General features: G+C 34.4%; 1 protein-coding gene across 1 annotated transcript; it reads right to left on the bottom strand.

Annotated features, from left to right (window-relative positions):
* Positions 1 to 2,434: 2,434 nt before the first annotated feature.
* LOC127839271 (synaptotagmin-1-like) lies at positions 2,435 to 25,782 on the bottom strand. The gene is made up of 5 exons (XM_052367551.1): positions 24,696 to 25,782; positions 11,487 to 11,686; positions 9,972 to 10,409; positions 5,797 to 5,908; positions 2,435 to 3,929 (listed from the first exon to the last, which is right to left on the bottom strand). The coding sequence occupies exons 1-5, from the start codon at positions 24,823 to 24,825 to the stop codon at positions 3,625 to 3,627; spliced, it is 1,185 nt and encodes a 394-aa protein (XP_052223511.1). The 5' UTR covers positions 24,826 to 25,782; the 3' UTR covers positions 2,435 to 3,624.
* Positions 25,783 to 27,014: the final 1,232 nt, after the last annotated feature.

Genomic DNA, 27,014 nt, shown 5'->3' with positions numbered 1-27,014 from the left:
TATTTACTTTTTTTTATGGTAGGTAATAAAGAGCATAAAAAGCGCACAACGAATATACAATATATGTAATTTATTTTGTGTAGTCGGGATTTATTCTCTTGTTAAATTATATTATTAAAAGGACACAAGAAAATCAATTTATGGTGTTGTTTTTTTCCTGTTTGCATTTAAAAATAAAATATTTTGCCAATAATACTACCGAGTTTATAATGTGTGCATTGATGTAATCAGCTATGGCCAGATTACAGAATGATATAATTGCAAAATTTAGTTCAATGTTTTGGAATACTTTTTTTAGTTGACTTGCACAATGTACCTCGTCAACATCACAGTCATGTGGTTGATATTGATACGCGCCAGAAAACACATTTTAACAAACACGAGTATGAATAAATCAAATGTATATTGGGGTACATAATATGAACAACTGGTAAATTACGTTATACGATTTAACAAATTTGATCTGATACTCAAAGATTCCTTAACACATAAACAAAGTGTTATTAGTTCAGACCCTGTTCTTTAGTTGCAGAAATTGTTCATACTTAATAACAGATGGATTATGGATTATCATAGTGGTAAGTTAATATATGCTGTGTGCATGGAATCGATCTATTTATTGTTTGTTTTCATTCTTATTTGTCTTAGTACAGTACAACAACTTTTGGGATGTTTAAATCTAAAATCTAAAAATGATCGTATACATATCAAAATATATTAAATAATGTATTTAATATAGATATAGAGCGTGACAATAAATATCATGCTCGATATCTCCCCTTTGATCGTGTCTTTCTTTTGCCTACCAGAGTGGCACGGATAAAAACACGCAGGTGCGCGTGACGTCACGCGTGAATTGGTCTATTGGGAATTTTTCTTAAGTGTTTTATTTCATACTGCAATAGTTAGGCATCGAAAATTACATCAACATAACATCATTATGTCAATGTTATTTGAGGAATACAAAAAAAAACCATGCATGTCTTTATTGAGTAAATAAATACAAAACATAGTAATTTTTAACTTAAGTGAAAATATTTAAGAAATTACTTAAGATGATTCTGGAATACCACCCCTGGTCTGGCAGTTCTGCTCACTGTCACTTGTTAACCCATTTATGCCCAGTGGATTCTCCCATCCTTGTAAATTGGATCAATGTATTTCCAAAATTAGTGGTGTCAAGTATATTTATGTCTATATTTAGAATATTTCATAAAGAAATTCATTTAAGCAAACAGCGCAGACCCAGATGAGACGCCGCATTATGCGGCGTCTCATCTGGGTCTACGCTGTTTGCAATGTCCTTTTTTCAGGACGCTAGGCATAAATTTTGAGAAAATCAATTCAAATGAAACTCAAGACGTACATGCACATGAAATATTACATGATCAACGATATTTTGGCTATTAAATTATTTAAAGGACATGGAGATATCTTTTTATCAGATAGCTGCGTAAAGAGAAGTGTTTATCACACCTCATGTCATAACAACCCTATCATTTTGGAGTTTAATGCAAAAACGAGATATACATTTTGAAAGATATATTTTTGCATGTAGATTGTATTATTTATGTTGTCGAATTCCTTTATATTTAACGTTTTGTCAACTTTCATCTTTAAATTGAAAGTACAGTACATGTAAACAACATGTATCTCCATGTATAATAGTAAGGCATTTATATGGTCATATGTATCTCCGTGTATAATAGTAAGGCATTTATATGGTCATATGTATCTCCATGTATAATAGTAAGGCATTTATATGGCCATATGTATCTCCATGTATAATAGTAAGGCATTTATATGGCCATATGTATCCCCATGTATAATAGTAAGGCATTTATATGGCCATATGTATCTGCATGTATAATAGTAAGGCATTTATATGGACATATGTATCCCCATGTATAATAGTAAGGCATTTATATGGTCATATGTATCCCCATGTATAATAGTAAGGCATTTATATGGCCATGTGTATCTCCATGTATAATAGTAAGGCATTTATATGGCCATATGTATCCCCATGTATAATAGTAAGGCATTTATATGGCCATATGTATCTCCATGTATAATAGTAAGGCATTTATATGGCCATGTGTATCTCCATGTATAATAGTAAGGCATTTATATGGCCTGAAAGTAATTCTGTGCAAGTATTGTTCCAGTGTTGTAAGGATTTACGCATACAAAACGTTTTCCTTTCTTGTGGATTCCACTTATTTTGTGTTCTTTTATATGTCAACGCTTTTATAACAATGCTCAATGTGTCTCGTGTAATTGTGTGTTCAAAACAGATTGACTGGATACACAATTTGTACAATTTTGAAGTGTGTCGTGCTAATATAATAATTACTGGACCTTGCTGAGACCATCCATTTACTTGGAAATTGCAATAGTGCCTAACGACGGTTTAAACAACAGTTTTTTTTCTAAAAGTATCAAACCGATATAATGAATTTTATTCAATATTTCAACGATGAGCTGACACAAAGGTCTCGCATGAAATAATAACATAAATACGCATTAAGTAAATATAGTTTACATCAACAGAAAACGTCAAACGATATAACCTTGGGTAAGTATATGTACACACAAATAAGTGTCAATTGAGTATGCATCAATCTTGTAGAATAGAGAAGATACAATACAGTTTGATCTTTTGTTATATAGGCGTGGGATTTAAATAAGCAATATGTATATACATTTCTTGGAACGGTTTTAGTTTTCACATACATTTCTGAACAGATACGAATTGATACAAACTAGCCTTACAAGAATGAGGTTAAACATTTCATAAACATAATTTACTTAACTTAAATATGAAAAGATACTTTTTTGTTTAATTATTTATGAAGTAGGAATTCATGCCTTTTTCACGTCACTTGCACTATAATATGTCAATAAGGACAATCAACCTTGTGGAACGGCTATAAATAGAGCCCAATTCAATTAAATTATTATTTATAAATAAATTGTAAAGATGACTTGTAATTGTTTATCAACACATACGTCAACGATATAATTTGGTTTGAACGATTATGACAATTTGACAACTTTTTCCACAATATATCAAAGGTCAAGATATAGTCGTATTTAGTGCATGTCAATTTTTTGTCGATGATGGCCCAGTCATACAGTCTCATTTCTGATGACAACAACCCTGGAAAAATTGCACATGTATTTGTCGTGACTAGACGGGATACGCAGTAGTGTCGTAATTTATCCGAAACTATTCTAACTTAACAAAAATGTCATAAATGTATATGATAGTTATAGTACGCATTGTTAACAACGCCTGTCTCAGACCATTACTTGTTACTCATGTCCAGTATAAAGAAAGTTTGCAAATGCAATCTTTACTTAATATAATACGTTCTGATTATGTCCTGTATAGAAAATTAATATAGTACAATATTTTCAGTTATAAGATGGCAATGAAAAACTAACAAAACGATACAATTGATATCAAAAGCGAAATATCCCAAAACCATTTTGCTTAATAATCAAAACTGAAAGCTGTTAGACAAGTGGAAAAAGCGCATGCATAAGTTTAACTAAACTATTCTCAGTCAAGGGTGCAGTCACGGGTAACTTAATTGGCGAAAGGCATGAAAGTCATATTTACAAAGACAGTTTATGCCATCTGGCAACCGCACTTCGAAAATTCACTAATTCGTCCCAATGGAGTTTCTCGTCGCCCCGAGATTCTCGCGAGATCTTCGCACGACCTATCAATACGTCGTTGCCAACTTTGTTGTCATTACAGACCAGAACTTCCAGCGTTACGTTCTGTAGACAGTCTTTTTGAAGGCTGAACGTGAGAGCTTCGTTCCAAACTGGGTCAGAGACGTTATGGAGCGTTGACGTCTTTTTCTTCTTTACCTTTTTCTCTGGCCCAGTACTGAGTGAGACCTTTACGTACGGATCTAAAAGTATATAAAAAACGTCAGTGGATTTATATACATGTATAAGCTTTTTGCATTTTTTACATGTACGCTGTATCTGATTGATTGATGCACCTGCTTGGCCTGCTTTATATACCGTAAAATGGGACTTAATGCATGTGCGGACTGAATAGGCTCATCTGATTGAGACGACAATTTACGCAAGTACATTAAACACCGTTTTCCCAGAGCGAGGCGCCTGCGAATTAAATGGGCCGTGCTCTGTAAAAAATGGGTTTAATGCATTTGCGTAAAGTGTCGTCCTATATTAGCCTATGCAGTCCGCACTGGATAATCAGGGACGACACTTTCCGCTTTTATGATATTTTCTGTTAAAAGAACGTCTTTTTTTAGCAAAAATCTATTTCTAGGTGGAAAGTTTCGTCCCTGATTAGCCTTGCGGACTGCACAGGCTAATCTGGGACGACACTTAACGCAAAGGCATTAAACCCTTTTTCACAGAGCATGGTTCAAATACTATATTATTCCATTGCATCGTTTTTTCTTGTTTGTATTGACCCACTTTTAAGGTCATTGCGATGTTATTAATTATGAACTATTAACGTGCATAACATATCGACACAGAAATATGTACCGATGGCTGATGAGTCAGTATTTTGAGATATTGCTAATAATAAATCAGGAAAGCTTATCCTATTCTTGAAAGAGAAATGGTCGAAAATAAACGTCTTTCAGGAGATTATGAATATTACGGTTTCTACAATAATGTGTGTCTGTTTTTAAATTAAATTTAAAGACCAAAGACGCGTACGGAAATTGAATATACAAATCTAAGAATTTATTATAATGTTCAAAATATCTAATCAAAGGTGATATTAAACTAAGTTACTCGTCAACTATGAGATGATTAGTAATACACAAAGTAGATGTATGTCTGTAACTAAGCGTACGCTTTAATTCAAAGTGAGAAACACGACAACACTTTCAATTACACATCGCATGTATCCCTATATAAGGTATCTATAATATTCAGTGTTATATATGACAATACTATTTATAAAGAATTTAAGCAAACACATCGCAAGAAGACCGACGCAAAGTCGGACTCAGCGAAAAAGTCATTAAACTCATGCCTACGTGTATAAATGATTTTACAGTAAAAGTATGCAAAATGAGTACCAAGTTTTGCCATAACAAAACTTGCTTTGGTCTATTTTTATGTTTGGTTACAACACGTTTTATATCCAAAGCTCTTAAAAGCCCAAACGTTCACATACTTGTTAACTAGTACTGTCGTAAATTTCTTTACAGGAGAATCAATAATGTCATCTTGTTCGAAATACTTTTTTGGGTGTTGATCATTCAAATGTTGAATGAAAACTCTAAGCAGAAAAGTAAGAATACTAAATGATAAATGTCAACATGTTCAAAACGCTACGCTATCATTTACAAAATTCACTTTTACGGCTATATGTCCATGGCATTACGCTAATTTGCTGAGAGCACATTCCGTTAATAGGACATTTAACGCCAAATTACCCAAACTGTATTATACAACGCGTGTGCAACTAACATGGTTCGCGTAAATTCCACACAGTTTTAGCCGGAATACCACCATGGCGGAATCAAAATCACATCCGCATGTAGATTTGTATACCACATGACGATGTATGTACCAGAACAACGTGGTCAAAAAGCATGTTATTGTCATCTGGTGTATATATTTGACCTTTATTTTAAAAATTCGCTGATTAAACAAATTGTTATCATCAATATTTAAAATTCCTCTAGCATTAGCGTGTTCTTTTAAATAACTATTATGTATGAAATTGCAACAAATACATACGCGATACAAAAGTCTAATGGTAAGTGTTTAACATGTACATACCTATCGTCATCTTTCCACGTTCGGTATATCGTAAATTCCTTGCTTTCATTACAACTACAGTCAATCGTTCTGCACTGGACAAATATCCAAGGGAGAATATCACTTCGCCGTTCTGAAAAATACCACATTTAACGTAATTAAGTAATCGGTTATCATGAATAAATAATTGTTGATGTCAAACGCAACGTAAGCGCAATACTTTATAATCAACAGAAATTGTCATGGGTTAACCTCAGCGAATATTGTTTCTAAAATGCTGTTTCTACATAATAGCAACATATTTATAAAACATGCTATCAAAGTAAATTGATAAATCCCGTAAGAGCAATAGTAACTTTGTGTGTGGCCTGTTTTCGGAAAAATCGATGAGCAAATTTAAAGGCTCGTACAGTCTCGCTACAAAGCACATAAGGTTGATGTTTCGTATCTATTTTTACCAATTAAAGGGACTTGTTAAAGGTTTGAAAAAAAAATCAAAAACAAAAGTCAAGTATTAAAGAGAGAAAATGTATTTATTATATTTTAACAATAAAAAACAACACTCCTTTTGGAGTGAAATGTTCAGAATATGTGTAAGTTCATTGATAATTATCAATAAAAATCGTAAAAAAATACAAAGCTGTTCTAACAATTTTTATCTATAATTTGTGCAAAACATGTATTAACGATATAGAGTTTAAACAACATTCCAAATTCAAAAGCCTGAGTGGTTTTTGGCTAGTTTGTTATCTTTTGCTTCTATCTAGCAATTGTTCTATTCTAAGGGAATGCACATAGTGTTATTGTATTTGTATTTTTGTTTCTATTAATATTTAAAACTATCTAAAGTATAACAGTAGTGTCCGTAAAAAAAGTAAGTTTTGAAAACTACATAAAATATGTGAACAAGTTAAAACATGTCAGAAATGTTTTGAAGCTTCCATGTATTCATAATGAAAGAAAATGATGTCTCAAAATCTATTGCCAGGAATCATATAGGATTTTCGCATGTCAACAGGCCTCCAGCAAGAAAAAAAAGCGACGACAAGTCTTGTTACATGGATATTGCATTACGACATATATAATTTACATGCAAAACATGTTAAGGTACAATTAAGTTATATTATGCTGGGAATTCACAACTAAAATCAATCGTTACATTGAATGACTAGTCTATTGTTTGGGCTGTGTTCATCGCTTCGATAGTCAAAAGCGCTCTTTTTTAATCTAAAGACTGTTTAAAAAGTTGGAAACGTAATTTGCCACGACTCATTAAAATTGGTTCTAAACTGAATAACATCAAGGCATCCAAAAGCACCAACATCACCAAGAGCTGCGTATAAAGTCACAAACACATTTCAATTTCAATTGCGCTTCTCAAGTGATACTAAATAAGTATTGCACTAAATACGTTAAGAAAGCGTCTGTTCGACCTGAGTGCTGAGGATGTGGTGTTGGTTACGTTATACTAATCAAAGTACTGACAGTACTGGTGTGACGATGCTTTTGAAGAGGATTGATATAAAACATCTTTTTAAGTTTATCTTCATCACCACAATTGTGTATGTGGGTACGAACATTTTGGGTAGGAAAAAATGGGTACGAAAATTTAGGGTACAAAAATTATGCAAAAAAAATTGGGTGCGAAAAAAGATTTGGTTACAAAAAAAAATTGGGTATAAAAAAATGGGTACGAAAAATAAATTGGGTACGTGCAAAAATTTGGGTACGAAAAAAAATTAGGTACGAAAAAAATTGGGTACGAAAAATGTAGGGTACGAAAAAAAAATGGGGGTACGCGGAAGTAGTACCCTTGGGGAACTTGATCCATTTAGCGAAACTGGGAGGCGGGTTACATTTTCGATCAAATATAACAAGAAATATCTTTAAAAAGATATTCGACGTGTATTTTCTGTACCACTTATCATAAAAAACGTTCTGTTACAGTAAAACGTTTGTGGGTTATAACATTACGTTTCAGCATATAAATTCAAAACTTGACATGCTCTTTAATTACACCATGCTCTTTAATTTGATATGTATATCATACCAAACTTTATATTTCGTTGTTTCCTTTCCTAAGTTAATGATGCTATGTGTACGGACGTGATTTCACATGCCCATGTGCATGAACATATAATTGTTCTCTTTTTATTATTTTTTTTTCTCTAATTCAATAAGCTTAGGCATGTTTGTTAGTTAAGTACGGCAATAATTTCATAATGATTCCCGAAAGTAGGTATGAGCACATAGTCGTAAGAGCACGTGAATACGTGAGTTCGTCCATGAACACATGGTCAGGCTAACTAAATCTCCGCGATATGACCTAATATGTGACAGCAAACAATATCCAACAAACGAATGAATTATCAAACATAGTATGTTCACTGATGTGGCTCTGTAATTTCTGTTTGAATAATTTATTAAATATGCAAAATGAGAAAGCACGCATAAGAGCGAGTTTCATAGATGTTGTACGGCTATTATACTGTTTATATACCATAGTCGCTACAACGTTTACAAATGGCAGGTTCGAAATTATTCGTTTTCTTTACACTCATGATCACATTGAAAGTTAATTATACACGTTTTAATTCGCAAGTTTTTTACTGAATCACGACAAATGTCAAATAAAATACAGAAACTATATAGTTGTTTCATTGATCTATAAACATATAATGTATGAATATAACTGATTTAAAATTAACGTTTTCAAACTATTATTAAATCTTTTTCCCAGAATATGCTGTCCTATTTATAGCTGAGCTTCTTATACCTTTATCAATGATAATCAGCGAGGTATGCCGATTAGAAACATCGAGCTATCTCGATTGGACTGGCTCGGTTTTTTTACATTGGTCGCCAATATGAAGAATTTTTTCATGGTATGATAACTTAGACGAGCTGCTTTGCAGCATCGTCAAAAACAATCATAGTGTAGATCTGTACTATGTAAATAAGCAAAGTTCATCGATTAAAAATATATTGTTATGGTTAAAACGAGTGGTGTTGTGTTCTGGAGCATACTCTTTTTTATAATTAGGTAATGAATTGAAATGTACTAATAAATCAAGTTCATTGTGTGGATTTCAAACTACAGGATGAAACAGAGCTGTTTGGCGTAAACCCATTCTCTGAAGAGTAGCTGGTAAAATATTGGAGAACAAAGTACATTTTAATTTTTGAAAGTTCTTACTTTCATTGATTATGACGTAAATTTTATATATGTTTTAAATCGCTTCAGTTAAGAATTCACTTTCAGAACAACCAGTATTATGGGTGTCTGTATGTGCAAAATGATGCATTAATTTTTTCTTAAAGTTGTCGCGTTTGCATTGAACTACATAAGGAAAATATTTAGTATACTGTGACCTATTTGCCCAATTCAATTTGCACAAGGCAGGCAGAAGACAGAATTTCAGAATATTTTTTCCAGACGGCGTATACGTTCAATGTGGTTAATTACATTCAATTTGTATGTGTAATTTTGGCTAATTGGTACATTTCGTTCACAAATGTTGTTATGAACGAAATTGAAGTAAAACATAATATGTTGTATTGCAAGGAACATAAATTGCTCAAGCAACGATTTCCCATTTTCGTGTACTTCCAACAGTGTATAAGTTCTTCATTTCGTTAAATGCTTGACATTTTTGCCAAAGTAACCTTGTTTAAACGAACACGTAACCACTGAAGAATATGAATTGCTTTTAAAAGGTCATGTACTCGGAAATAATGAAATTATGATTATAAATGATGTGTACATATTGCTACGCAGTTAAACCATTTCGTTGTCGATGTCAAATGGTACTTCTTACCGAAAAAAAAACCTCCAAAATATTAATTGCTCTTAAATAACAAATGTCATGAATGGCATATACTGCAATACACCATCAATGTTATGAATGGAATATACTGCAATACACGATCAATGTTATGAATGGAATATACTGCAATACACGATCAATGAATGGAATATACTGCAATACACGATCAATGAATGGAATATACTGCAATACACGATCAATGAATGGAATATACTGCAATACACGCTGAATGCGTTTTTTAGAGTTGCCTGATTATTCTCATTAAAAATCTTTATGTTTACATCAAAGAATTGTTCTCTTCAATTTCTATCTTAATGTTACATTCAGGTCAAATACATTCGCAAACTATGAAGCAGAATGTGATCTTACATCTTGCGTTTTAAATTCCTTGGATTTCGAAAGCGGTTTCCAGAAGGATTGGCGTTTGGAAAAGTCCACGTTATCCAGAGGAAGTTTAACCTGTCCCATACACACGTGGCGAGCAAATTGGTCATAATCGAACAATAGCAGTTCAAGAGTCATGGAGCTCAAATTGTTTTCGTCCACCTCGTAAATGAACTCTTCGTCAAAAATCGGCTGCGTTGTTCTTCGATGTATTTTACTTTGAAGATGCGTGCGCCGATCGGGAAGTAGTCTTACTTTGCAATATGGATCAGCGGTTGACCTATCATCTCGCGTGGCGAGATTCTCGGCTTCGACGAGATAAATGGTCAGCAAAGATGTCTCTGCATTGAAGTCCAGACTAAAGTTGATGCTTCCAAGAGGGTCTTCTTCAATGTTTGCTACGGATCTTTGGCGTCTAAGCACCTGCACAAGTAAATCTCAAATCGTTATGAATTTTGTAAATAAATTGGGCCTAATCCATGTGCGCAAAGTTCCGTTCCATATTAATCTGTTTAGTCCGCACAGGCTTAGCAGGGACGATATTGTTACGTGTATTTTGTAAATAAACTGGGCCTCGTTCTGGGAAAAATGGGCTTAATCCATGTGCGTAAAGTTTCGTTCCATATTAATTTGATTAGTCTGCACCGGCTTATCAGGCACGATATTGTCGACTTGATTTGAATTTCGCTTAGAAGAGTCGCCTTTTATCAAAAAAACAACAACATAGAAACGTAAAGTGTCGTGTCTGATTAGCCTGTGCGCACAGCACACACAAGCATTGAACGTCATTGTACGCACATGCATGAAGCCCAGTTGTCTCAAAGCGTGGCTCAATTATGTAAAGACAGTGTTAACCCTTTGCATGCTGAGATATTTGTCGTCTGCTAAATTGGTGTTTGCTGAATTTCTGAAATCAATATTTTCTTCACTTTTTTTTCAAAGACCACTATCAGAATAGCAAACAGTTTGGATCCTGATCAGACGCCACGTTGTGTGGCGTCTGATTTTGATCCAAAATGTTTGCAAAAGCCTTTAAAATTCGGTTCCAGCGCTAAAAGGGTTAATAAGCATACAAATACATTGTATTTTTAATAGTCGAATTGACCATAAGAAGTAAACTTTGCTTATATATTGTTCCTTAAACAAAGTCATTTAGATGACATGGAACAGATTTATCTTAATTCTTGTGTATGACTTATTATAAATGTAAATGTGCTGATACATCTGGGATCCAATCAGTTCGCCACATTTCTTATTTGAGCTGTATATTTCAAATGATTTGTACTTGTATGGCTAAACTAACTTAAATGGAGGTAGATGTGTTTTTTTTTATATTGATTGCCAACTGACTAATATTATTCGTTCAAAAGCTTTTGGAAACTGCACACAATATTAAAGGGTGTTTAATAAGTTTCTAATAAGAACCTGATGTTGATTTTATTCTCTAACAAAACAACAACTATGTAATTAATATTCATAAGTGGTATATAAATGACATACTCGTCGATCATATAACTTTGAATCTATCTTCCGAAAGTCAATGGCATCCTGCATAGAGGCCCGTCGTTGTCTTTGACTTGTCGGTGTCGGCGATGTTGCTTCGTCGGAGGAGGCGTGAATTAAGGGCGTGGACTGGAACCCATAAGTGAACTCGCGCAGTCCACACAACGACTTTGGTGTTGTGGCACCTGAGCTGGCCTCTGCAAGCGTAAATTCATCATTACTCCATGTAAATCATTATAAATATTCACAGTCACATATTGATGATCTTACCATTTTCATCTATTAAAAATTGAAACTTCATTGTAGATGTGATTTATGCACGTTAATATATGTACATGTTTGCATTATCTAGCTTTTTTCGGCGTGGCTGTTTAACCCAGCTTTTCACATTAAATGACCTTGCACATAACGCCAGCAGACACGAATGAATACACTTCATTTATTCCGTTGGCTGATTTGAGCATAATCACCAAGAACATTGGCAACATCACTGCGTCTTTGAAGTATATGATCTAACACCGTTCTATGTAGTGGGATGCGGACATATTTGAGCCCAATTACAATTACGCATTACAGGTAAATTCCATTTCCACGACTTTCAGAGTCAAAGCTGAGTCAGTAAATCGTTAGGGGAGGACAAAATAAACTTTCAAAAGAAGCATTTTGTTGCTAACACAGATTTGCTTTAAATTTAATTAAATATTAAATAACACGAATTGTTGGGGAAATTAATCACAACCTTTCAGTAAATGCTATTTGTCTTGTATTGTGAGACACAACTACCGAAGTAGTATAGTGTCCATGATAGAAGGGAAATCGTTTAGTTATCCAGCCACACACGTATGCAAGCCTGAATACTGGTTACCGACATTTGCATGTTTGCTATTAACAACAAAATGTGACTTTAAATGTCTATTGTCAAGTATCGTGGTCTGATGTTCAATTTACAAGACCCAATGAGATTTTTAAAGACCCGCCTTATGCGGAAATTGGTCTGTTTGAATCTGCTGCCAGCGTAGCTCCAGCCCACAATCCACATCCGCGCAGTCTTGTCAGGATAAGTATATGTTTGAATAGGCTAAATTCTGAATAGGCTACTCTCTATACACAACAAAACAGCGCGTGCTTTTTAATAGCGGAAAGCGTAGCCCCTGATTAGACTGCGCAAAGCGTGTTTGTAACAAGTGCAATTTTCGAATTACGGGGATGTTACAGTGTTATTTGAATGTTGGGAAATGAAACTGCGTCCTAATGAAATATCAAGGTGCCATATATTTCGATGAGGACAAAATAAATTCATAATCAACCATGCGATGACACATATGATCTGATCACACGTGGTAAAGTTTATATCTCAGAATACTATTATGTCGTTTAATATACGTGCACTTCATAACAAACATTTCATGCCGTGTATATGCGACTATAAATTTAAAAAAAGAATACACAAAGACTTTAAACTTATTTTATTAAATAACTTAGAAACGTCGATTTTCTACCTTTATTTCAAAGTCAGGATATATGCCGAATATCTTTTCTGAAGATATTTATTGTTTAATATAAAATGTGATCATTTATTTACTGCTATACGTTGGATTGTAAGGTCAAGTTCTTTTTTAAAATCACTAAAAGAATAGTTTTAATATTGTATAATATGTACATCCCTTCCTTACTGCAACATTTATGACACAAAATATAATTTGAAAAATTTGAAAATTGGTTATAAATATAGTTATTAAAAAAGTGAGATAGCTCTTCACAATAAGCTTCTTTCAAGATGCACTGTAAAATATTACGCGTACATAATAATTTATTTGAAAGCTTCATACATTTATTCCAAAGTCCTCTTTCGTATAGCATCATATTAATAAAGAAAATATATGTATACACGAAATAGCAATCAATATAGTTTACAGATCTATTGTGTATGTTTAGAACTTTTAAACAAACAATTTACGCCAACATCAACCATCTTCCTTACTAATTAAAAAATATATTTAAATCAACAGCCTTAATTAAGATGAATGGCTTAATTACATTAAATATACCAAAAAGTATAAAACTCTTAATACAATTTGATTATTATAATGACCAATATCGTAATTATATAGTTGAACATATTGTGAAACCGGTTTCATTTTATGAATTATTGGTTGTATGTTTAATGTTCATGGCCGTTTTTCCTTTTGAAGCAATCGCATAAGGTTATTCAGTACAATCAATAAATATAATGTTCCAAGCATTACGAAAAAAACTCACTGTGATTTAAGTTTGTTTGATAGTGGCGATTGTAAGTGCAATATTAAATAACATGATAAACGTCATGGCATGTTATTTACAGTGATAAATAGTTGCTTTTGGCATGTTTTGCCAGCGCTTTCTCTCAATTCCATTCATCATGACCTTGTTTTATGCAAACACTGGTTGGTATTTCTGTTAACATGTTGTTCGAGGTACAATAACAAAATGTGTAAAAATACAACTTGTTATAACAACAGTACTAAAACGTCTACTACAAGTAGGACATTCATAAATAATCAATGTTATCGGTTGTTAACCACATTAATCCTATGTGGTGTAATGTTTCGAAAACTAGTTCTGGCTCCTACCTTTGACACACATATACGACTTTGAAGGCATCAATGCGTATACTTGTGGCAATTGGTCGCCTGACTCAAATTAAGGATGTTGAAGTGATTATAATAATGACCTTCTGTTGATGCATTTAGAGTTAATATTTTGATTTTATCTTAATTGTATATAATTGTTTGCCTCACCATATTTCAAATATAGAGTTATACCAAATATACCAACTTACTTACACGACAACTCGTCAGATGTCACAATTCAATGCAAGGAGTCCGAGTTAGTACAAAAAACGTCTATAATGTCACAATTCAATGCAAGGAGTCCGAGTTAGTACAAAAAACGTCTATAATGTCACAATTCAATGCAAGGAGTCCGAGTTAGTACAAAAAACGTCTATAATGTCACAATTCAATGCAAGGAGTCCGAGTTAGTACAAAAAAAAACCGTCTATAATGTCACAATTCAATGCAAGGAGTCCGAGTTAGTACAAAAAACGTCTATAATGTCACAATTCAATGCAAGGAGTCCGAGTTAGTACAAAAAACGTCTATAATGTCACAATTCAATGCAAGGAGTCCGAGTTAGTACAAAAAACGTCTATAATGTCACAATTCAATGCAAGGAGTCCGAGTTAGTATAAAAAAGGTCTATAGTGTCACAATTCATTGCAAGGAGTCCGAGTTAGTACAAAAACGTCTATAATGTTACAATTTAATGCAAGGAGTCCGAGTTAGTACAAAAAACGTCTATAATGTCACAATTCAATGCAAGGAGTCCGAGTTAGTACAAAAAACGTCTATAATGTCACAATTCAATGCAAGGAGTCCGAGTTAGTACAAACAAACGTCTATAATGTCACAATTCAATGCAAGGAGTCCGAGTTAGTACAAAAAACGTCTATAATATATCTGTATCATATACGCGTCTACCAAAATTCGGTAACCAACATTTGGAACATATGTCGTGAATGGACATTGACTAGTATGACGCCATCGTTTGATATCTAATAAATAGTTGTATTTGACATACAGTTATACTGCTATTAGATGGTCTCAGAAATATGTATGAAATCATATTTGTTGTTTTCTAAAATACCTAAGTACGAGTCTTTGATCTTGTTCTTGTTCTTAATATTGATATATCTATGATACAATATGGAAAAAGTTAAATGGTACGCCACATTATTACATCAACTATTTCATGCACGATATGAAACTTTGTGCAATACATTGATAAATGTACTGTTTTATACGCCGACTAAATATACCATATAATTACATTTAAACAAAAGGCTAAATGTTCTGAAGCGTTCACTTGAGACCACAGTGAACTGATCTAAACAGGTAGTGTTCATTGAGACCACAGTGAACTGATCTAAACAGGTAGTGTTCATTGAGACCACAGTGAACTGATCTAAACAGGTAGTGTTCATTGAGACCACAGTGAACTAATCTAAACAGGTAGTGTTCATTGAGACCACAGTGAACTGATCTAAACAGGAGTGTTCATTGAGACCACAGTGAACTGATCTAAACAGGTAGTGTTCATTGAGACCACAGTGAACTGATCTAAACAGGTAGTGTTCATTGAGACCACAGTGAACTGATCTAAACAGGTAGTGTTCATTGAGACCACAGTGAACTGATCTAAACAGGTAGTGTTCATTGAGACCACAGTGAACTGATCTAAACAGGTAGTGTTCATTGAGACCACAGTGAACTGATCTAAACAGGTAGTGTTCATTGAGACCACAGTGAACTGATCTAAACAGGTAGTGTTCATTGAGACCACAGTGAACTGATCTAAACAGGTAGTGTTCATTGAGACCACAGTGAACTGATCTAAACAGGTAGTGTTCATTGAGACCACAGTGAACTGATCTAAACAGGTAGTGTTCATTGAGACCACAGTGAACTGATCTAAACAGGTAGTGTTCATTGAGACCACAGTGAACTGATCTAAACAGGTAGTGTTCATTAGCTTGTTCATAGGCGTTTAAGTAAACATGTCCGTAGATCTGGAAGCCACGTTTTTAACAAACCACACATTCCGACCTAAGCCCATACAACAGCACAATTCAACGGTTTCAAGTTACACTATTAGTGGAAAGGCGCCCGAGGAACAACGGATACAAAGTGATCACAAATACTCACATTGAGCACGTTTCGCTCAGGCGTGTTTAGAAGGATTAAACATTTTTAATGAGATTTATTAAATGAGTAGGCACACACATTTATTTGAACTGAATGAATAATTTGGCATTTATTAACATATAATATATCATAGCAAGAATTATGAAAATTATATTGCTTCATTCTCAAATCGAGGGTGACTGTCACAAATAATTCAGGACCAAATGGCATATCGGAAAAAGAACCTCTGTTAACATCACATACAAGAGAAAAAGCGCCTACAATTATGCGTCAAATTAATATCGCCATTATATGCGACCTTTGTTCATTCATAGGGAAACTCCTTTTAGTAGTTTCCGGAATGCCATAAACTGCGTCCTTCTAAACGTCGCCAATAAGTCACAACAGGTTTCGCGTTAAAAGCAGCAATACATAGTCTGTGGTGTGTGCGACATGAACGCAATTTGTACATGGCTAGTATAGTTGCAATATGATGGCATGCATATACCGTACTTAAGTTTTCGGACACTTAACCATATTTTTTAAACCCTTATCCGAAAATTTAGATGCTCACAAATATTCTCTAAATACACTGTCCGAAAATTTTGAGACACACTGACCAATACATAATGCATTTTCATTTGCAATAAAATTGACATATGTTGTGCTGATGTACATGACCCAGTTTTTCCTGGGCGGATTAACGCCAAAAGCGCAAATGCATGAATAACAGATTATCGTTTCCTTACAATGTTATTGTCTGTTAGCGGTATATCTAATAATTTATACTAATAACGGAAATTTAACAGTCTAGTGACTTCTCCATTCGTCTTCCAGGTTTTATGACCGCATCAGGCTGCATTTAAACACGTGTTTAATATTCCATCGGATGAACGCAAATGGGTTGATTTCTGATATATAAAAAATAAGTGTCCGAAAATTGAGAGCCATTTATTGTTGGGACAAATCTGGGTGTCCAAAAATTGCAGTTTCAAAAATAATTATTTTGGTTAAAAAAGGAGGGTGTTGTTAATTAGAGTAATAAATGCATTCATAAATTTCCATTTACAATGCCTAATGTTATTACAACTGCTACAGTTACCAGATGAATATTGCTGAGTATTAAATTAAAGTGAAAAGCCTGGACCATCTTAAAGCTTACAAACTAAAACAAAACAGTTTAATTAAACAATACAATTGAAGACTCTGTAAGAAACCCAACATTAGAGTATTTCAAAGTTGTAAACAGTAAATGATTAAAGTATAGTAATAAGCTATATACTTCGGCTTGTCTTTTCGCAGACAGAAATACGAAAACTTCAGAATAGATTTATGAAATCTGTAATATACGTTAAACAAAATGTTGTAGACGATGCACACGTATAATCGCTGTTGCCAGATGGAGTCTACTTAGTGTTCACAAGCTTAGGACAAATTTGAATGCATCAATTGCTATCTATACCGTTGTGACGATTTCCCCCGTCCCGTCATTAGCGACAGTATTAGAAGTAGTTCGTTGGTAGTAGTTACTGTTTCTATTGTTGTCGCTGTTGTTTTTGATTCACATTATTTTTATCTTCGAACCTAACGATGCTATTTCTAAGAGAACATTTTAAAACGAGCGATTTAATTGATAGAATTCTACGAAGGGACATATATAAAACTTAGCAGGAGAAAGGATGGGTATATTATATATCGCGGTAAATAAGATAAATGAGATAATTATGTGAATTAGTAATGCCACGGTAAACAGGGTTATCGGCTTGTAAAGCCGTTTACCTTGTTCTACGGATACAGCGGATTTAATACGCTTTAAGTGTCTCAATTTCAAATATAAATGCATTGGTCGAAGATTTTCGCTTTTAACTTTGAATACCTATCTGGCGACAAATCATATTGAAGCATAAAAACGTGTTCATTTTGGTTTGTTTCCTTCATTTCCACGAGGATCAAAGGGGCAGCAGTGAAAACATCGTTGTTATTATCAACATCATCAAAATAAAATTACATATTGTAATTGAAGTATTATTTGCTGTATTTGTAGTAGTAGCAGTGCTGTACTATGATTGAAAATTACTTTTTCGTTCATTTCCAACTCAAATGTAATATTATAAATACTAATATTACTTTATTTCTCCACACTTTCTGCGGTAAACATAACTATTTGTCACAATTCGATATGCTGTCATACATTTTCTATGGCTGTAAACTCATTTATGTTTGCAAATCTTATTTATCGCTTATATTGGTTGATATGTTGTTGACTTGAAATATTATATTGGTTGCCTTGTTAATATTTGGTTTCCACCCAGGCCTAAATTAGAATTACCAAAATATTGTATCAAATTACTTTCTCCGGGATTAACTATAATCAACTTTTATGTTCCGATTATATGTGAATGTTCAGGGGGCGGGGGGGGGGGGTGGGCGTAAGACAGTATTGAACATCGATAAAATCAATACAAATTGATCCGCGGGGACATTTTACTCTCGATCCACAAAGAACAATAAACAATTACATTACATGGGAAAACGGGGCTTAATGCATGTGTATAAAGTGTCGTTCCAGACAGCACTGGATAATAAGGGAGAGCACCGTCCGCTTATATGATATATTTCGTGAACAGAAAGAATCTTCTTAGCAAAAATCAAGTAGAAAAAAGCACAGGCTAAGTTTATTCCAGAGCGAGGCTCGAGTATTTTGGTAATTATGTGCCTCGCTTTGTGATAATGTGGTTTAATGCATGTGCGTAAAATGTCGTCCCACATTAGCCTGTGCAGTCCACACATGCTAATCAGGGACGACACTTTCCGCCTAAACTGCATTTTTGCAAAGAAGAGACTTTCTGTAATCGAAAAATACAACAAAGACGGAAAGTGTCGTTCATGATTAGCCTGTGCGGCATGCACAGGCTAATCTGGGACGACACTTTACGCACATTCATTTAACCTCATTTTCACAGAATACGGCCCATATTGACTTCTTATCATCTTATAAACTTTCATCGTCGTCATCAGAATTGGTTCCATCAACGCCATTAATCACCATCAGCATCATAGTTTATATTATATTCGTGTCCATATTGAATGTCTTCATCATCATCGCCATCAACATCGCAAAATGTACGCCATCACTGTAAGTATTATCTCTTTCTGTTGACATTTTGTCGCAGCTGTTACGTTATGAACAACTATAAATAAATTTAAATATATAAATTGAAAATTATTAATAAACCTTTCATTGACAATTATAAATAGTATAATACTTGAATTTTTGAAATTATCAATATTTGTCTAATTATAAAGAAAATGAATTTATAATAAAATAAATGAAATGTGCTTAAAATATTTTGCATAAGCAGGCAAACCTAAACATTCTTTGTTAAAATGTTATGAATCAGTAACTTGAACTAAACAGATAAAATATGTGATGTCCATCGAACTGACCAAAGATGATAATTATAAGTGCAACTTGGATGCCTCAACCGTTATAATCTGAGTCAGACATCTATAACATCGGTCGAATGTAAATAATGGTGTCTACACGTTTTCTGCATCATTGAATAAGTACACTTAGCGATTCAGCCAATCAACAATTAGCACGTGTGGAAACAGACACTAATGGTCAATCAAAATTATAGTTTATTTTATGCAAATTAAACTGTCAATAAAATGTAGATGTTTTGTCAGTATAGAACACTCTTCGCCTAGAATTTGAGGTGAACGGATCAAGAAAGATCCAATCATGTAGTTATCAGATTGTATTCATATATTTGGAAAAAATGAATTATATTAGATATAAAATTGGACTGGAATTCACATATGGCGTTGTTGTTTAGTATTTCATTGCACGTTGTTATACGGATAGATTGACATTAAAGGAAAGGTACGGACTTGCCCTATTCGCCATGTAACCAAATGCAGTTAGTGCGAGTCACATCATTATGGCAATATGCGCATGACGTGAAATCGATTACGTGGCATAGCCAACTGGTGAATTTTCCAATAAGTAGTTTATTATTACAAAACACAGCAATAACAATAACAAATTACCAATGCGATTGGTGTCGCAGTATTGTTAACTGTAGAACTAATGTGTTGCTACAGTCACTAATCCTGGCGACATTGTCTGATTTTATTGTCCTGGCCTTTAATATGATCTGCTATACTTCCACGCTACACTGTTGTAGTTGTTCATTTTGCAGAGCACGCGTTGCATACGTGCGAAAAGTACACAAATAACCACATGCGTGCTATATTGAAAACATGCGTGCTATATCAGTGCGACTATCAGTTTTGGAGAGTGTTTCTTTACACATTGACATTATCATTGACGTTATTGTATCGTACCTATACTCTATTGCGCAACAATAATCTACATCGATGTGCGTTCATTTGTCGGCTTACTGTTCGTAAAATTATTCAGTAGAGCCTTTATGATTGTTTTCGCTCAAAAATACCAAAAGCTGTATTGATATATGGTATAAGATTGGAACCTTTATATTGAACAGCAAATAATAGACGTGTACATGAAATATGTAGGAATCCTTTGTTTACTTGAATTTTGTTTTTCCAATGTATTCCTTGTATATACTCTAAAATGTTTTAGACAAATCTGACCTAAAACAATGTCTCATTGTATACACACTTACATGTTTTAAACACATCTGACTTAGAACAACGTCCGACTGAGACTTTCATTATCCCATTTATGCCAAGCGTCTAGAAAAAAAGCCTTGGTAAAAAGCGTAGACTCAGGTGAGACGCCGAATGATGCGGCGTCTGATCAGGGTCTGCGCTGTTTGCTTAAAGGAATTTCTGTAAGAAATATTATAAATATAGAAATAAATATACTAGACATCCCTATTTTTGGAAATAAATTGATCCAATTTAGAAGACTGGGAGAGTCCACTAGGCATAAATGGGTTAATTCGTCAAAGCAAGACAATAAAAACGCTGTCGGTATCAAGCTTTCAATTTAACGTCGCTTTTCACACGTGTTTATCAAACAAGATCTAATAATCAGGATTTGAAAGCCAAGTTATCTCTTTAAATTCCTTAATCGCTATGATTTCAACTCTGTTTGTGAAAATTGATGAGTGCACTTCTATACCCGAAAACGCGGCCAACATGTTGACTTTTAAAGGTAGAACAAAATTTGATGATACGATTAAAGGGATCTTTTCACGCTTTGGTAAATTGACAAAATTGAAAAAAAGTTGTTTCAGATTCGCAAATTTTCGTTTTAGTTATGATATTTGTGAGGAAACAGTAATACTGAACATTTACCATGGTCTAATATAGCCATTATATGCATCTTTTGACGATTTTAAAACCTAAAAATTATAAAGCGTTGCAACGCGAAACGATTGAATAATTTGGAGAGTTCTGTTTTTGTCGTTAAATTTTGTGAAACTACGAAGATTGCTTATATAAGGTATAAAATACTTCAAGTATATGTGCTCGGCGGAATAGCCCAGTAGGCTAAAGCGTTTTTACTTCAGGACTCTGGCAGGACTCCAGGGGTCACTGGTTCGAAACCTGGTCCGGGCAATGTTCTTTTCCTTTTTTAATTTTATTATTGATTTTTTACTGGAGCTTTTACGATCCAATGTTTACATTTATCGATATAAAGCATTTAATGAATAAGTTAAAAAATGCCAAAATCTGTGAAAAGGCCCCTTTAAGAATAGCATATTCGGATATGAACGGAAGCGTATATGGTACACCCTGATGCTGTGACGATGTCAACATTCTATGACGGCATGGTATGAAAAAGGTGTCTTGGCGTAAAAAAATAACTCATCGTGTCGACTAAAACTATGATAGCAAGTCATTTTCAAAAAAGCATGACGCCACAAATTATGTTAATTTGTCGACTTAGATCATGTCGACCAAGTACTTATTCGGGAAAAGCCGGAAATATTTATGTCGATACTTTAACTTAAGGTCGCTATGGTGAGTAAAATTAAGAGGGAAAAACCTATACAACTACATGTATGACGACATACCATGTTATTTCACAGTAAGACGATATCAATTAATCCGGCATGACCATATTATTGGGGTGTACCATATACGCTTCCGTATGAATACAATTACCACGGATAAGATGATGGTGATGTTAATGTTGCTGATGATTATGATGAACGGAGATGATTATGCGATTATACGCTAGCCTAGCAATTACTTTATTGCAAACTTAAATTTTTAGAATGGCATTTAATATGCCATTTACGGAAACGTTCATCGGATTTTTGCTTGAAAAACGAAACCGTTTATATCATGTAGTAAATGGCTTTTCTCCCGTGAGATTCATTGACTTAATATGTAACCTTACTTGAAAGCGTGTTATCAAATTATTTGTAATTCGAAGATGGTTTGACATATTGACAAAAACGGGAGTATATTTGGGAACTGTCGCGCCATAAAGTTCAAGCAACGCTTTTGTGTAACACATTTCTGAGTACGTTTGTCGGCCTCAATTTCTTAGAAAATGCCTCGATTAGTCCTCTTCTTCCGATACAGCACTCCTTCTAAATAGAAAATTTTGTGACGGCGCATATTGGTAAAGGGGTGACCATTGCACAAAGGTGCTCATTTGGGAGTTAATTTGAAATGATTCACTTAGTCTAAGAGCTTTTCACATGTTGAACACACTGTGTTACCTTTTCACAATGGATATATACAGCTGGGAAATAAACGGCCTTAGAAAGAACTATTCTCGAATTAATAAAGATATAGATTTAAAATGATTCTTGGTAAATGTTCTATATATATATAGACCGCGAACAGTTTAAATGACTTTAAGTTTCCAGTAAACAACAAAACCAAAATCGAAGCGGCGGCATGGTGACAATACAATAAAGATCCTCTAATAATTGTAAAATGTAAAATAATGTAAGGAGCGAACCATGTTTGCACATAAGTGTTTATTTGGCAATAACAAGTCAAAAGCAATCAATTTGCGCAAATTCATACACATTACAGCTCACACGATTTTAACCGCGTTCTGAGCAAACTCGGCTTATCGGATGTGCGTTATGAGTCGTCTCAGATGAGCCTGTGCAGTCTGCACAGGCTTTTCAGGTTTCATGGAATTTTGCATTTAAAGGGAGTCTCTTCTTAACCAAAATCCAGTTGAGGCGGAAATTGTCGTCCCTGAATTAAGCCCAGTTTTCCTGAAGCGAGGCTCATTTTAAGACGCTTGATCAGGTTTATCGGGGTAAAATATCACGTGAAAAAAACTTTACATTGACTGCCGTTTTTCTGTTACACGACATAATAAGAGCGAAGTAAAGGTATTAATTTTGTTGATTTTACTCATTTGTGTTGGTCTGGTGATTTTATGATATATTCGGCATGTTGATATTATTTTGCTGAAAATAAATGATGCAATTATGATCACAGTTTAGATACGAAACCTCTTTGGAAAAACAGGTTTCGTTACAATATAATTGTAATGTTTAAGTTAGATTTGTCATAAAAAGCAAGTACAGGGGAAAAACATCGGATCCTCGATATTTGCTGACTAGATTTTAACGAAAATTCGTGATCAACGCATTGTACAGACACCATGGCCGATCTTTTGTTTGATAGTAAGTTAATCATCATTAATATATGTACCGAGCATTTTTTGATCAAATATCACCCCATAGTTTCGTCAGTGAATATAACCTTAGCCTTACGGTGCGGGTATTGGTTTGTGCGAACTGCACAGGGTTGTCTGGGACGACACTTTACGCACAAGCATTAACACCCGTTTTCCAAGATCGAGGTCCATATATACTGTATTGTTTAATTACCTGGCCTTAATATTAATTGTGTATTTTGTGTATTCGTTTGACTTATTAATAAAGGTACAATTGTAATGTATCGTTTCAAATAAAATCCACAATCATAACTCCGGAACAAATTCCTAAAACATAAACTTTAGAAATACTAAAATATCAATTTTATTGCCTTTATTTATGGGGTCATGTGATGCGCGCGCACAAATTTTAAAGTGAATAAGAGGTTCAAACTACAGCAGAGTTTCATGTACCTTCCATACGAGACATAATATATATCATTGAGCAATTAATTATAAAATTGTTCGGCAAAATCATCATTTTGTCATTTTCATTTATAAGGGAGTTGTAATGGATACAACTGGTATGAATTAATTTTTATGAGGGTCATGCGAGTTTTATGCAGACATTATTTGTTACATGGTAGTAGAAAAAAAAATCAAAAACTAGAAAGAAGAAAGTAAGTTCATCTGATATAAAACAATTTAATTTGTATACTATTTGTTTTATTGTTGTATAGATATTGCCATATAAATTTTGATGGATTGTCTTAAAATGTATTTGAAGGACCGAAATCACACTATTTAAAGAAGCTTTAAACTGGTATTTGCATATGTATTTCATTTCATGTCTTTAGACGACATATTACAATCACCACAATCACTGGAACAAAACAATCAAAAGCAATGATTTACCTTCTTCGCTATCGTTCAGGGACGAAGGCACGAGGCTCTGCGCTCGCTTCCGGTCAATGACCGCCGGGGGCACCCAAAACTTTTCCTCGGCCACCGAGTCCGGTTTCGGAGAACTCGGCGTCGACCCCATTCGCTTCCGTGAGCATACGATCCACTCAGTGCGCACTGGTTCTGCCTTGATCACATCCGCCCTTTCAACTGAACATGACTTGAACCTCTCAGTCAGTCGACGTAGTCCCTTGATTACCTCCACGATTCTGGCTTAAGTTGTAAACGTTGTTAAAATTAAGTAAAAGTCGTAAAATTCCGCAAAATACTACAAAGCTCTTCAATTACTCAGAGCGCAAGTAATCGGCAGAAATGCAGTTACGTGTCTCGAATTGCTCCCAAAATTTCACAAGATACCATAGAGGTTTGCAGAGTTTTCCAGTAGCCAGTATGATTCTTCTTTTTTTCCACTCTTGTAATTTCAGATGCGGTGTTTGTTATTGAAATCTGGTTATTCAACTTAGTAGAGTTTTGTTAAAATCACAATTCCGTTCTCTCGTTTGTAGACGTCGTTGACGGTTTCGATTATTTTAATTCCGTCTCGATTTCACTTCGAGTGTGTGGGGACCTGATGTCGATATCTGTTTCTGTCGCCGTTAATATAGTTGTGCACTTTACAGTCAAGATTACCGCGTTGATGATCTCTACAGCGAGCAAATTTAATTGATTCGACACACTTGACATCTCGATATAGGCGTTATCATACTTTGTCCATCTTAGACGGCAATTACGGTTTTCGCATAATAATGCACTATGTGATTCCGGCTAATAAAACGTACATTTAACTTAACTTAACACAACAACTCACTTTGTACTCACATACTTCTTATCGTTTATATCGTTCATTGGTATTTAAATTAAATCAATAGTTTGTAAAATGAAATTTCAGCTGTTGAAGTTATATCCATTAACTGCTTGCTTCGAAACAGAATAAATCGCGCCCCCAAAACACAGAGTACGACTTCGAGACTCGCTTTTCAGAGGCAAACTCCGCGATAACTAAACACGACTGATCACGGTACACTAACGTATTTGCATATCTGTTAGGAGGTGTATACCGCGCGCTCTCAGTTATCAGTGTTGTTCACACGTCACTTTGATATGCCGACACGATGTGCTTTCATTTTCCCGACGACTCGCCCATACGCTATTAATGCTGTCGCGTGTTATTGTTTGCTTTTTACACTTAAACAACAAAACAGCCAATACGAACACATCAGTTTTTACCTCTCAATATTAGTTATTTTTTTGGCTTTTTACTGTGTGTGTTGTTTTTTTTCAGATCACTGTGCGACAATCATCCGTTATCAATAAAAAAAGCCGTTTTTTTTGCAGGAATCACATTTAAATATTATAACTATTATCACAGGGGACCAATATATATTATATGAATTGTAAATTTCCACCTTAATCGATAATAGAGCAAATATTTACACATCAAATTGAACGCATACAGTGATTTTATGTTTGTGCTTTCAACAAAAACCCCAAAACCTCTGATATAAAACCTACCATAAATATTCAAGTTTGCCAAACAATTAAGCGAGAAGTACAAAACAAACACACAAATAACAAATTGTGTTTTCCATAAAATGTTACCCACCAGGCAGACAAAGCGTTCCTGTGTTTATTTTGACAATTCAGCAAAAGTCGTTATCGCTTAACACGATCTCATTTAAAGGCACAGTCCACAACAGGTACTAGTATCGGTTGACGGCACTCCGATTTTTCGACTCACGCTTCTTCGGTAACGTTCCGAAGCGTATGGCTTCGAATGTGTTTTTAGTGGATGTATTTATGTTAATGTCAATTCCAAGACCAAGGGTTTCGGTATTGCCATCAACACTTTGATTTACGTCTTTAGGCCATAATCCGCCGTTTTTATTCAAATAACAGAATCACATGTTTTATTGCCCATACGTTAAAATGACGTTCTTTTCGTCAGAAGTATTTCGGTAACGTCAATTCCACGTCCATGTATTTTGCTATTGCGACTCTCAACTTTATGTCCCAATCCAACGTTTTTATTCCTATCCTAAAACAACACGTGTCGGTTCCAACATGAGTGTTCTAAACAGCGTCTTTTTGTAAAATCACAACTACTATTAAAGCCGAACGTTCACTGTGTGCCCTGCGTCGCACATTTCCCGCTGTATCGCAATGTGACATGTGCTACTCAAACGTCGTCTTAAATACCAATAAAACCTTTTACGGCGCTCAAAGAGTATCAGAGAAACCGTGCAATCCAATTTACTGCACAGCATTGTCACA

The sequence above is a fragment of the Dreissena polymorpha genome, chromosome 7 (genome assembly GCF_020536995.1).
Source record: "Dreissena polymorpha isolate Duluth1 chromosome 7, UMN_Dpol_1.0, whole genome shotgun sequence".
Lineage (NCBI taxonomy): Eukaryota > Metazoa > Mollusca > Bivalvia > Myida > Dreissenidae > Dreissena > Dreissena polymorpha.
Note: the sequence above shows the minus strand (reverse complement) of the source record. Positions and strands in the feature narration are given on the sequence as shown.

Excerpts from the sequence above, each read along its gene's own strand:
- LOC127839271 (XM_052367551.1), bottom strand. The coding sequence starts at position 24,825 with ATGGGGTCGACGCCGAGTTCTCCGAAACCGGACTCGGTGGCCGAGGAA. Across the intron at positions 10,410-11,486 it reads CAAAGTTATATGATCGACGA|GTGCTTAGACGCCAAAGATC; the intron begins GTATGTCATTTA and ends TTACTTGTGCAG. Across the intron at positions 5,909-9,971 it reads AGGAATTTAAAACGCAAGAT|AACGGCGAAGTGATATTCTC; the intron begins GTAAGATCACAT and ends GGTATTTTTCAG.